Source organism: Rhizoctonia solani, chromosome 4, assembly GCF_016906535.1.
Source record: "Rhizoctonia solani chromosome 4, complete sequence".
NCBI classification, from domain to species: domain Eukaryota; kingdom Fungi; phylum Basidiomycota; class Agaricomycetes; order Cantharellales; family Ceratobasidiaceae; genus Rhizoctonia; species Rhizoctonia solani.
In genome coordinates, this window is record NC_057373.1 from 1,644,292 (window position 1) to 1,657,436 (window position 13,145).

Below are 13,145 nucleotides of genomic sequence, written 5' to 3' on the forward strand. Positions count from 1 at the left end.
CCGCATCCCAGCTCTCATGCATCCTGTGCCACCGATGCTATTGTATTCATACAGGGTCGGCCTTGTGGCAGTTTCGGTGTCGTGCATTGAGTATAATCAGGTAGCTACAACTGAATCTGTTTACATGTGATGATTCACAACTGCACCACAGTGTTTTGATCATCGCTGGTTTGGTCGTTATTCATGGAATTTCGAGGCTCGATTAGCAGGGGTATATCTTTGAATTACTTACTCGGACAGCCGTCTATTACAGGAGGATGAGATTACAGAGTAAACTAACATCTACACATACACAATATGAGAGCGTCCTAAATATCATACAAGTGAGCTATGAGGCAGAATACGCTGTTGTTTTGGCTGCTTCTGGTTTGGCAGGTGTCTGTTGCAAAGTATTAATACACCTGCTACGACATGCAAGCCACTACACATACCACAGATTCCTCGACTGGTGTTTCATCGACGAAGTCTGGGGCGCGGCCCACGTCCTGTAGGTACGACGGGGTCTCGTCCTCTTCCAGCTGAGCCGACAGTGCTTCCAGTTCTGAGATCGCTAATTGAGCAAAGCGCAGCACCCACATCCTAAAGTTACATACCCGCTTCCAGCTCTGCCTCATCGACCTCTTCGGGAACCCCATAAGAGCGACCCATCATCTCTTGAATTTCGTTGGCTTGTTCAAGAAGATCCTCCATATCATAATGAACACTCTGGTGCGGCAAAGTGAGTGAGTGTCATTGAGCCAATGAGTATGCCTAAGTACCTCAATTTTATCGATATCGACCTTGCCGTACTGACGCCTCAGCTCTTTGTTGGCTGTTTGCATTGCATCGACGGTGGCCATCGTATTCCGTAGGTTGTCGGTGGTCATCGCGGCCGACTCCATATTGAAAGTTTGTTGCTGCAGACCAGCAAGCTGAGATTCGTACATTCGTTTCTGCTTGAGAGTCTGAAGAGCACGGTTTTGGATGGCTGTCTTCCCAGGCCCGCTCTTCATTTTTGCCATCTGCTCTTTATACCTCGAGAGCTCCCCGTCGAGTTTCTTAACTTTGACCTCGATTCCCGCAATGCGAGTGTCAGTCTGCCCGAAATACCGGGTTTGGGGCTCAATTAGTTTTGGGACATAGGACGTAAGGATGATGTGAACATACCGCTGCGATGGCATCTTGAAGCGTTGGTTTGGGCTTCTTGTTCGTCGTTCCGAAGATTCTGTTCATTTTGAGGACGTTTTTATTATCTCAAGCCCGTAATGTCGTCAGAAAACGTTTAGCCGATTGCAGTTGAGATTCCAAGGTCAATTCGCGCAAGTTTGATAGCAAGGTAGGTGGATCTGCTGTAATTTAACTGGTTGACCTCGAGGGTAGAACGGTGTCGCTATGAACAGGCTGCGGTGGCAGGCAGTGAGATGGCCGTGAGCTTCAGAACCAAGCGGCCGCTTTAGGATGCTGACACATCATGACATGATTGTGATCGTAGGGTGCTTCAGGATCTTGAACCCTTGAAGATGCATAAAGGCACCGGAAGCAGATCCACTGTTTGCCATCAGTCCACCACCCAAAAATTTTATCCAAAGGTAAGTTTGCAATAGCATTTATTCCCATGATGTTCAAAAACAATTCAAACTAGAGTATATGAGCCAAGTGCCATGCTTTTATCATACTTTTAACTGACACATTCTCTCAATGAATTCTGGTCGTGAGCTGACTTGGTATTTGTCAGGATTGGACACATCGCTCACAATAGAGACTAGGTGAGCATACGCTTCACTTCATCCCTCCCCCTCCCATATTGCTACGATGTTACAAAGGAATTACCGCCTGAATCAATCTCTGTCGACATTTCCATGGCTGTATTTTATTACTTTCTGAGCTCCTCTCAAATTGAGTGATCATTGACATATTAGCTAACCGCTTTGTGTGTAGTACTATTTTGTTTAATGTTAGGCCTCTAATATACCTCAGAGGTAAGTTTATGTGCAATTGTTTGCTCTCGTGCGTATGATGCTTTATCACGACGGTCTTCGTATCATCACTGCCGAAAGTGCCCGCCACAGCTCAAACCCCGGGCAACCCCATCTGATTCTCTTTGTCACCCAAAAAATTTTGGAATTGGTAACTGACTGCATTCTATACACAGATCTATTCTTGAAATGGTTTGATTCGAAGGCTACTATGGACAATACCGGCCTTGCCAATATTCTGGATACTTTATAACTCGTATTTGGATAGCTTGGCATCACTTTCACCCCAAGGATGCCGTATGTCATGGATGTCGCCCTCTTATATTGTACAAGATGATTTCAACACCTCGTGGACACCCCTCGCTCGTCGGTATAGCCTGCTCTATATCGTGAAGTGGGGTGGGATAGCGAACAAGTAAGTTTACTATCTAATACAACCAAATCATTTTACCAATGGTTTCTCTTTGTAGACCAACGGACGTCCAGTTTTTTTATCCCTGGGAATGCAGGTTCCTCTCATCAAGTCGCTCAATCGCGTCTAGCGCTGCTCGGCAAATTTACACTACACCACATGTGCGTTCAACTGACATACCTGCTAACGTGGAGCCGCTCGATCTCTACGCTGGTCCGTCCACATTCGATCGTATAATACATTGGATAGTTAGTAATCAAATAATGTTATCTTTAATAGTTGAATTCAATGAGGATTTGAGTGCACTCCACGGACCAACATTACAGACACAAACTGCATACGTGCAAGCTGCTCTTAAGTATATCATCTCAAAGTATCCAGGCAAGCATGACCTTCAGGTACGCTACTGGGGCATTCGATGGGTGGCATCGTAGCTCTCAATGCATTGTGTCTCCGCACCACCGGAGTCTAGTACGCGCAGTCATCACAATGTCATCTCCACATTCCTTGCCACCTGCTCGCCTTGACCGAGATATCGAACAAGTATTCGACAATCCATCGATGTCTTGTGGAAAATTCCGGCCAATGGCTCGGCGATTGAGAACCCTCCAGTCCTTGCGCTCTGTGGGGGTGCAACTGATAACATGATACCTATGGAGTCATGTATGCTTCCCCCTCCGCCTGTTGGAGCTAATCACGATAGCGCACTCTACCGTCGAACCATCTTTACTAGTGGTTTGGATGCACTTGGACTGGCGTTGGGCATCGCGAGATGGTTTGGTGTCATCAAGTCCGATGGCGGGTAGCGAGAGCCTCTTTAGAACTGGCTGTCGCAGAGCCTAGCGCAAGAGGCCCAATCCTTGACCGATGGTTTGCCGGAGGCGTTAACCTAAACCCATCCCGCCCTAGACTTCCCGCTAGCCACTCTCCACCCGAACATATATCTGACGGCTACCTATCTCGTAGTTCGCTCCCGGTCGGGACATCTGTTTTCCATTTTCCAATCCAATCTTTGGGGTCCCGTTTGGTTATTCTACTTTCTTCTGGTCGTATCTTGGGCGTTTCGCCAGAGAAAGATGTTGTTACTGAGGTCGAGGTAGACTTGTGTCAACCAAGGGAGTCATCTAATGTATTCTGTCCACCTATCAACTCTGGATCTACTCGCCTCATACCGAATCCTTCTCTTAAAGGATTGTTTCCAGTACCTGGAGAAGGAACTGACGAGAGCGAGGGTGTAGTTGTATGGGAGAGCGATGTTACTACGACTAGCGAGGGATACTTCTCAGTAACAGTGTCAAGCAAGAGGGAAGGCGGATCGTGGTTAGTTGCAAGGCTTGAACAATCTGATTCCCTCGAATTTGCTACGGGAAAGCTAGGTACGAGTTTGATTCAAGAGTGGATATATGCTGCTCATTTGTCTGAACTAAATAGCTCCATTTTTCGGATCCACCGAGATAAAAATTCCAAAAACTAAATCCCTCATTAGGAGGATATGGATTCCCAATTTAATATCCAATGCGATGGTTGTCTACAGGGCCACATTTAACCACGAAGGCGATTGCACAAGTTTGTGAAGCCTATTGTCCTATATTATTTGAGCACTGACACCGGTTTAGACCCACTATTGACACCAATTCTAGTACACACGTCCTCCGAAATTGAATCTCATTTCCATCGGACGCTTCCATCCACCCGAAAGCCGGTTCTGCACACTCACAACTCAGGGCCGTTCATTGGCACAAAGTATGGCTTGAACATCACCGTTTATGCCTCTGGAGAATGCCAAGTCAATGCCATACAGTTTCATGTTGACTGGCGCATCAGTTTTGGTCGGGTCGCTTCAAGGCTTTGGGCTGGTGTGTTTGCTTGGGCTATTGCCACGGTGGCCGCCATGAATGCCCTGGCGTGGTACGAATGGAACGGTTAGACCCAATTTCCGAGCTCTGTTCGTACAATGACTAACCTCTCAATTTAGAAAATAAACAGTTCATCACGCCCTTGAAAGTTTTGAGCAAATAACGAAGCGACTGGCTGTCCCAGCTCTGGTCGGCGTAACTATACTTTCCACGCTCCCACTCCCGAGGTCATTCCTTCTTGGTATAAATGGAGAGCCTGTGTTTTCTGTTTTAGCTTCTATTTGCCTCGCGCTCGCGATTATGACGGTAGGATGTAGTTGCTATGTGCTTTCCGTGTTCCAGTGGATTTGCTCTGGGCTGTACAATTTGCTCCATGCCGTCGGGTGAGATCCGTTCTATCATGCTTGCACGTATTTATAGCATTTCTAACTTTGAAAATAGTCTAGCAACCGATTTAGATAATCGGCGTCCACCATTCACCCGATCGTTTATGGTGTTTCACTTGTTCGTGGGGGCACTGGTCATCGTATTTATACCATATCAAGTGGCTTATCTTGTTGCATTCATTTTACATCTATGGGACTGCAGCACTTCGCGCGTACATTTGGCACGCCAAGGCCTGACCAAGCCGACACGTTTGCATCTTGTGAGTCAATCGATCACTTGTCGACGCCAGGAATTGATCGTGGTCCAGTTATCATCATATGGTCAAGCATCATTTGCTTTTGACGATGTTTTGGATGCTGCCCTTGATTGCACCTGTACTTATAGTCTGGGCTCGCACGTTGGTCACGGCTGGATTGACCACCCATTCGATGGGGATCATAACATCCTGAAGGTAATGTTTGTCGTCATGTCAGTTGAATTGCGGGTTCTGGATGCGCCATCGAAGTAAGTCTTTTTTCACAGACCCTTTTCCTATAGTCGGTAATATAATTTATATGCGCTAGGCTATATCGAAGCTCCGTTGCCAGCTGTTATGCGGGTTTGAGTTCAATTGCTATGCTCTTGGGGCCGCGGTACACCTACGTGCTGTATCTTATTTTCAACGTATGCTGTGCTTGTTTCGTCATTGGTACGATCATGGGCAGTCGTCGCTAGCGGTTGCTGTGTAAATTGTATGCGTGCCACTGCGTGGATTATGTGGGGGTCGCCAATGGACTGTATTTGTATTTCTCTTGAATAGGAAGTTGTGTGCCTTTGTTGACGTCGGCGTATTGGCCGTCCCGGGTGGTCCCCTGAGGGCGTGATTTTAGACGTGCCGGTCCTCTCCTCAGCCGTGTTCTTATCAACGACCGCCTTCCAGTCTTTGCGTCTTTGCCAACCCCCTCTTTTGCTTAATCCTCACACTCTCTATCTTCAACATGCGTTCTGCTTTCGTTGCACTTTTGTCCTTGATCGCCTCTGCGGCTGCGTACCAGGTCACATACCCTGGTGCCGCTGACAAGTGGTATGCTGGAACGGTATGTATATGCTTGAATAGAGATTAAAAGAGAACAGAAGCTCATGTCATGTACCTTTGCAGGTTACCAATAAATTCGATTGGACCCGGGTCAACACCGATGCCGACTCGTTCACTCTGGTGTTGACGAACGAGGTTGGTATTGATTTTTTTCTTCAATTTCCCGTTACATCGTGCCTGACGAACATGCACAGGATCGTTCTCTTCTCCCTGTCAACAACCAACAGCTGATTGCTACTGTCCCCGGATCAGCTGGATCGATCGATGTCCCTGCCCCCTCTGGTGGTTTCCCTGTCGGCAAAGGCTTCCGGTGTGTGTGCTCCTTATTTTTTCCGTATACTTTACTAAATGAATATGTTCAGTGTTAACATGGTCAAGTCTCCTACCGAGCTCACCACCATCTTGGCTCAGAGCCCCGAGTTCGAAATTGTCGCCGGCACTGGCACATCTAGCACCTCGGTCACTGCAACGTGAGACACCATTATTCGTTATTAATCCGAAACTAACTCGATCTGGCTTGTAGCTCGGTTACAAGCCGCTCGACTGTGATTATTAGCCCGACTACGGGTACTACCACCCCCACTTCGACCTCTGGAGACCTCAACCCAACTAACTCGCCCGCATCTAACAACGGCGCCATGTCCATTGTTGCCCGTGCCTCGCCTGTAGTGATTGCTGGTGCTTTGGCTGCTGCCTTTATGGCCTGAGCTTTGCCTTGAGTATCTGCCTGTTTTGTTTGGATGTGACATTTTCCATGGACAATTGTACCGTACATGTGTGTTTCATTTCAGTCTGTTGGCTGTAGTCCCGTGTAGTCACTGCTGCGAATGAATATGCTAATTCCTCGCCTCGCTCATACTGTAGTTGGCTGTGTTTTGCAAAGTGAAAATACCGTATACTGGCTGTGGAAGCAAAGATGGTCCAAGCACCCGATTCTGCCGAACAGCCACAGTGATCTACAAAGTGATTCTGAACGTACACGTGACAACATAACACACTGTTTCTGAACCACCATCTGAACGACCGGGAGAATGCCGCCACAACTGAGTGAAACAACCCGGTCACTCCAGGCACTTGTCCAGATCGTTTCGCGAGCATTCTATGAACCCCGTCTCGTTGTTGTCATGGACCAACTCTCGCGGTTGCCTGTGTATGTTTCTTTGCTAGAATACAAATCCACCATTCTTTGCGTTAAACAGCTCTTGTACATGATAGGATCAAAGAGGAAGAGCTCGCAGGTCGAGTCGGAGTCACTCTCAAGGAGCTCAACAAGGTCACTGCTACTCTGCTCAACGATAGGCTGATTAAAGTGTGGGAGACCCATCGTATGGTTAGTCGTGGCAAACAGCAACTTACGCTCTCCCAATCCTAGATACCGGCAAAACGAGCTCAAGTCTGAAAGAGCGCAGCGAGCAGTTCCCAGGTCGTACTACTGGATCGACTATCAGGACTTTTGCAATGTTGTTAAATGGCGCATCTCTGCGATGCGCCGAGCTATCGACGAAAAGTTGAAAAACGTAGGCTGGAACAACCTCGTACTGCTAGGACCCGACTCATTTCATACTAGGAACTCAACAACAAAGGCTACATATGCACCCAATGCCAGAAAACATATACACCCCTTGACGCCGACCGACTGTTTGACCCCATGCGAAGTGCGTTCGTATGTGATCTGTGCCAGGGCGAGTTGACGGACAACGAAAATGCTGAAAACGTTCGTGGAGGAAAAGACCGGATGCAACGGTTCAACACCCAGACATCGCACATCGTCGATGGGCTGCGAAAAGTGGAATCAGTATCATTACCGCCGTACGTATTCATCTTTCCGTATTGACCGCGTGTGCACATGGGCTATACAGACTCGATGTTGCCGAGTGGGTACGGAAAAATGCCCAGGCCGCTGCTCCGGATGGTACACCCGTAGACGACGGCCTCCAAATCGCCGGTGCAAACGGAACTGGCAAAGCCCAGGCCACACGAGTGAGCGTTATCATCGAGGACGACAAGACGGACGAGGCCCTCCGTCGGGAGCGTGAAAAGAAAGCCGACGCCAAACGGTAAGTCTGTGCCCGATATGTAGCTCCGGATTTGACTCGACTATGTCCCCCCACCCCGCAGACAACAAAACGCACTCCCAGAATGGCACTTGCAAAGCACCGTATCTGGGCATTTGACTACACTTGGGTTGAAGAACGAAGCCCAAAATGCACAGTACGCGCGGGCTAATCCTGAACCGGGCCAACTTGACCGAAAACCGTTTGCACAAGGCGAGAGTAGTTTTCCCTTTCTTTTTTTCCGTCGTACCGATTTGGGTTGTTTTTGCGGGCTGAGCTTTCGCTCTCAGTTGACTGGAGGCGTACTACTCTCACTTAACAAGGACGAAACTCCAGAGGGGGACGCAGTCCCTTCACCCAACGGTGTGATGGCTTCACAGACGTTATTAGGCAAGCGAGAGCGAGAGCCCGAGGAGGATCTCTTCCCGTCGCCCAAAATGCAAAAGATGGAAGACTTGAGTGATGATTCAAATAATCCTATTGTCTATGGTACGTTTATTTTTGCATCTTGCTGTGGTTGAATTGGTCCTTGATTTATGCTATCCAGTCGCTGGGGAGGCCAAGCGGTTCCGGGATATAACAGAGGCGGAGCAGGAATTGATGACCCCGGAGGAATACGAAGCTTATGCCGAACTGACGGTCACACTCACTTAGGTCTTGAACGTGTACTAGTATATATCGCAGGGATACATAGCGTTTAATGATAATTTTATTATTCACCTTTGGTTTGATTCTGCCGCAAAGTGGCCGCGGGCGACATGTATCACGTGGAATGGATTGCACATAATCTCACACTGACCACCACCACCACGATGAACAACCCTCGATCTATGGTTAGTAATCCAACTGCAGAAAACTTTGGTTTGGTTTCTGAGTATTTGGTAGGTTGCAAGTTGGGCCGTACTATTGGTTGGGGGTGGTATCACAGTAAGTTGTTCTATCGCAAACTCTCTGGATCGAGAACTTATACCTTGGTGTATGGCATAGTTTTACTTTGTTAAAAAGGTAAACATATATTGTCAACTAGGAAATTTCATCCAAAGCAGCCCTTCCTTATTTAGGATATCGATCAACGACGGAAGTTGCATCACCGCAAACCTGCTCGGACGACAGAGATAAAGGACTGTGAGTGCCATCCACGTTGGAATACACGGTGGTACTTCAATTTTGATTCTAAGGGTATGAGTGGATAGATACCTCGGACAAACGTAGCACGGGTACAAGCGACAAAGCATAAATAAACCCCGGCTTCTTGCTACGGCCACAAGTGTACACCACTGGAGGATAGCATATATCTATGTCACATTTTATTTGAAGCCTCCTAGCATCATGTCATAATGTCCATCATGGTCAAGTTTTGATTCGAGCTTGTCGAATCCTTGTTCTTGATTCGAGATTGGTCAATCAAGTATCGCAATGTACTCGAATTGTCGTCGCATCTGAAAACATTTTCAGTTCAGCCATCCGCCCACACTTTTTTGCGGTATAACTTACGTTCGAGAGATAGATTGCTGGAAGTCCAACATTCCCTTTTGCAGGAGCCTGAAGATACTTGCATACTCGCCCGAGTGGTCGCGAAGATACCGCCCTTGAGCGGTCAAGAGCGAGTTTATCCAAATGAGGTCGAATTCCATGTGAGGAGAGCTTTCGGCGTGTTCTCCAACGAATCGAAGAAGTGATGGGAGGTATACGGAAGGTATCTGACGAGCAATGAGACGAATGTCGCTGGAAGGTATCGACTCGAATATTTTTTGCAGGAGAGGTTTCTCGTTGAGTCTAAATGCCATGACCAAGGCCTTCAAGTAGTCCCTACTGGACAAAACTTCAAGTGCAGATTGTGGTGTGATATCAAGGTCGATATCGAACGGATCAAAGGCAATGGTATCGTCGAGCGAGTAAATCAAGAGGCCCTCGGTAGAAGCAGCGGCCCATGAGCGACCTGTAGGAGAAAAGCGCACGCATTTCGTACGTGCTTCTTGGCGTGTCCTGCGCTTAGATAAATCACCACGCTGTGTTCCAGGCAAGGAATGATCGATTCGATCCTCGAGCTCGCTCTCATCGCCCTGCATATCGATCAATTCTTCTGGCCCAGCCGATGTGAGCTTGCGGCTGTCGAGGAATTCTTGAATACCATCGAGCGACAAGTTTTCTGAAATTTGGAATTTCTTGATCATAACTCCCTCCTGTACGTCATACATAACGACGTATTTGCTGTTACCGCCCGCGATGATGGACTTGCCATCGGCTGTGTATGCAATGCTGTTGAAAGATTTTCCAGAGGAAGAGTTGGCTGCAGTCATGCGATCGCCAGCTTTTCGTCCACCTGAAATGTCCCTTCGCGCCTCGATAACGTTGATCTGTTTTCCCAATCCAACGTCCCAGAAAAAGACTTGTCCATCGAGACTAGTTGCCACGAGCTCTTGACCATCCGGCCTGAACGCAAGCGCGAGCGCCTCGGAGCCAAGTTGGAATGGTTCCACGGCACGCGAACGACCATAGACATCCCAAATACGGACGGATTTGTCCCAAGAGGCGGAAGCAAGCTGATTACCGGTAGGCGAAAACGCGAGCGAGCTAATTGGACCCTCGTGACCCGTGAAAATGTCGAGCAGCTTCCCGGTTTGAACAGACCACATGAACACTTCGAAGGAATCCGTCGATCCTGCAGCGACTACTTCGCCGCTAGGGTCAACAGCCAAACTCGAGAATTGAACTGGCGACGGGGATGTAAACGTTCTGAAATTCCGATATCGGACGAGGTCGTACGCGCGAATAGTCCCATCGAGAGAGGCGGTAAAAAGGATCTGTCCCTGTTTCGCAAACTCGACCATAGATACTGCAGATGTATGCTCGGTGAATGTAACAAAACAGAATCCAGACCTGGTGTTCCAGACCTTGACCTTGCCATCGTCGCCCCCAGTCGCGATGTTTTGCCCATCCTGGGAGAACGAGAGTGTGTTCATATCGAAATAATGACCTTGCTGCTTCAGGACATAGGATTCGGATTGCCATTCCCAAACGAGCAGCTGTCCAAGTTTCTTGGCGCCAAACGCTATCCATTCTCCACTCGGGTTAATGGCAACCGAAGATATGCGCTCTTGGGAGATACTCAAAGTGTGAATATTGTTGAAACTTGGCATTTCCCAAAATCCGAAAAAACCAGTAGAAAATCCGACAATGAGGAAGTTCAGCCCCGGATGGAATGTAGTGCATACTACTTTGGTGTTGTTTTGGTTAAAATAGTGTCGCTCACTAATGCCCCACCTTGTATGGGCAATGGTGTGGAGCATCGGCGACCCAGAAGAGGGGCCTGGGTGTTGCAATGTAGTTTCGCTGTTGGTTTCATCATCATCCATGCCGGCCTTCTCTCGCCATGTGAACACCGCTCCGTCACGACTGATGGTGTATACCTTGTGAAGCGAATATGGGTGATGAGCGCGGTTAAAAGGCTGAATTCATTAATACTCACAGTACGATGATCCTCAGAGAAGTATGCGTTGATCACAATGTCACGGTGCCCCGCAAAAGTCTTTGGTCGAAACCCCTCGATCGGATTCAGTGAGAACAATCGTGCAGTCATGTCGCGAGAAGTTGTAAGGAAAAAGCTAATTGTAATATATTAGAGCGGACTTTGGTTGGGCCGAACGATACTTACTTGGAATCCTTTGACCATTCAATGCTAATGACCTCGTCGTGGTGGCCGGTATAGGTTCTGTGTAGCACGAACGGGGCAAATTCTCGCAACAAATGGTTCGGAGTCTTCCACACTTGTACGTGAGACTCGTGTGAAACAGCTATGTATCTATGCAAACACTTTATATAACACCTTATAAATGCAAAGGCGGACGTACTTTGAATCGGGAGAAAATTTAATTGCTTGCACAGGCTTTTTAAAGTTAAAGTGATGCAGGACAACCCCCATTCGGAAGTTGACAAGCAATGCCCTCCCATCTATTCATTCCAGACACAGTTAATCAGGTATCACAGATACCCACAAAGTACTTGCCTTCGTCAACAGATATTAGCAAGTTCGAGTTGGAGCTAAGAGCAATAGCTACAATATTCTTTCTATTCTCGAATGGTAGTGTCCTCGACTTGTTACTAATAGACAAAATCTGTTTGGTCAAATTACCATAAGCTCATGCGAGAGCACTCACTTGACTAGATCGAATACGGACACGCGGTTCCCCACTGGACTTAAGATTGTATTGCCATCAGAGGTGAATATAATATTCCCTTGGCGGTAGACCGTACCACACAAGTTCGAGAACTAGAAATGGCTATGAGGCTCTGTTTGAATTGAACGCTAGACGAAGGGGAATTTTACCTTGAAGCTTCCAGACATCGAGAGCTTGGTGATGGTAGTGTGCAGAGCAGAAACTTTGGCAGCCTTAGACTTTCAATTGCAAAATCAAGTCATCATTTCAAATACACTCGATCTCGATTAATATTGCAATTATTCGGGAATCCTTGTGCTGCAAACCTCAATCTTTGCGCATACCTCCTCTCCTCTGCGCCCCACTGAAGCCTTGGCAGCCCAGACACAGCACCTATTTGCCTAATCCTCGAATAGACTATGCAAAGGCTGATGTTACGAAATGTCGTTCGGGCTCACTTGAGGGATGCACATGGCACGAGTCTGGCGCTCAGACACACGAGTTCCAAGCCAGGGAGCTCCTCATTCTCGGATCCGTTTCCTTTACCGCTGTCGAGAGATGTCCCGGCGGCCGAGAGCAACAGCAGCTCCAACGATGGGCTCGACGAATCACTGCTGCCCCCTCCTGTTCCTCGCCATAACGAATCCTTGGCCACTCTTCGAGCACGCCTAGTATATCAAACTCGCAAACGTGGGACACTGGAATCAGACTTGCTATTGAGCACGTTTGCCAAGGAACACCTTTCGAAGATGTCGGAGCACGAGCTGAGAGAGTTCGACAAGGTATGCACGATTTTAAATTGATAACATGCGGCTATTTTCTGATTTTGTGGTGCCTATCACCCCCAGTTGCTAGATGAACCCGATTGGGACATTTATTACTGGGCCATCAACAAGAAGCAACCGCCGGCGAAATGGGAAGGTACAGCACTGCTCGACAAATTGCGTGTTCACGCCAAAAATGAGGGCAAGGTGGTACGAAGCATGCCTGCTTTGGGCGGGTGGACCTCGTCGCTTTCAGCCTCTCAGGGATCGAGCAAAGAGTGATGAGCTCTGGATCAACGAAATGTGTAAATGTCACATCAACTACATGTCTTTGATTAATCGAGTTCGATGTATAAATTACTGTAGTACCATCAGGACAAAGTAGATGAGCATGTATGAACACGGATCAGCACAAACTGGTGTGTCTACCAAATACACGGTGTTATACTCTTAGTACAAGAAAATACTATGATAGTTAGAAAAAA

The 13,145-nt window shown here is 47.8% G+C and overlaps 6 protein-coding genes across 6 annotated transcripts; 4 read left to right on the forward strand and 2 right to left on the reverse strand.

Moving 5' to 3' along the window:
- Window positions 1–328: 328 nt before the first annotated feature.
- Window positions 329–1,212, reverse strand: RhiXN_00529 (charged multivesicular body protein 5; the record flags this gene model as incomplete). Its single annotated transcript, XM_043320348.1, has 5 exons — window positions 329–379; window positions 432–541; window positions 594–705; window positions 759–1,076; window positions 1,147–1,212. 5 exons carry the CDS (start codon window positions 1,210–1,212, stop codon window positions 329–331), a joined length of 657 nt encoding a protein of 218 aa, XP_043179360.1.
- A 1,927-nt stretch (window positions 1,213–3,139) lies between these two features.
- On the forward strand, window positions 3,140–4,294 carry RhiXN_00530 (GPI inositol-deacylase; the record flags this gene model as incomplete). Its single annotated transcript, XM_043320349.1, has 3 exons — window positions 3,140–3,743; window positions 3,799–3,933; window positions 3,984–4,294. 3 exons carry the CDS (start codon window positions 3,140–3,142, stop codon window positions 4,292–4,294), a joined length of 1,050 nt encoding a protein of 349 aa, XP_043179361.1.
- A 1,293-nt stretch (window positions 4,295–5,587) lies between these two features.
- Window positions 5,588–6,392, forward strand: RhiXN_00531 (GPI-anchored small secreted protein; the record flags this gene model as incomplete). The annotated part of the gene is made up of 5 exons (XM_043320350.1): window positions 5,588–5,686; window positions 5,749–5,820; window positions 5,880–5,995; window positions 6,048–6,155; window positions 6,209–6,392. The coding sequence occupies 5 exons, from the start codon at window positions 5,588–5,590 to the stop codon at window positions 6,390–6,392; spliced, it is 579 nt and encodes a 192-aa protein (XP_043179362.1).
- A 324-nt stretch (window positions 6,393–6,716) lies between these two features.
- RhiXN_00532 (transcription initiation factor TFIIE alpha subunit) lies at window positions 6,717–8,393 on the forward strand (the record flags this gene model as incomplete). Its single annotated transcript, XM_043320351.1, has 7 exons — window positions 6,717–6,835; window positions 6,901–7,015; window positions 7,074–7,202; window positions 7,253–7,494; window positions 7,545–7,742; window positions 7,804–8,228; window positions 8,287–8,393. 7 exons carry the CDS (start codon window positions 6,717–6,719, stop codon window positions 8,391–8,393), a joined length of 1,335 nt encoding a protein of 444 aa, XP_043179363.1.
- Window positions 8,394–9,066: 673 nt separating this feature from the next.
- On the reverse strand, window positions 9,067–12,084 carry RhiXN_00533 (periodic tryptophan protein 2; the record flags this gene model as incomplete). The annotated part of the gene is made up of 8 exons (XM_043320352.1): window positions 9,067–9,178; window positions 9,234–11,149; window positions 11,209–11,344; window positions 11,395–11,541; window positions 11,591–11,690; window positions 11,731–11,840; window positions 11,897–12,009; window positions 12,067–12,084. The coding sequence occupies 8 exons, from the start codon at window positions 12,082–12,084 to the stop codon at window positions 9,067–9,069; spliced, it is 2,652 nt and encodes an 883-aa protein (XP_043179364.1).
- Window positions 12,085–12,315: 231 nt separating this feature from the next.
- On the forward strand, window positions 12,316–12,942 carry RhiXN_00534 (succinate dehydrogenase assembly factor 2; the record flags this gene model as incomplete). Its single annotated transcript, XM_043320353.1, has 2 exons — window positions 12,316–12,678; window positions 12,745–12,942. 2 exons carry the CDS (start codon window positions 12,316–12,318, stop codon window positions 12,940–12,942), a joined length of 561 nt encoding a protein of 186 aa, XP_043179365.1.
- Between the last annotated feature and the right edge of the window lie 203 nt (window positions 12,943–13,145).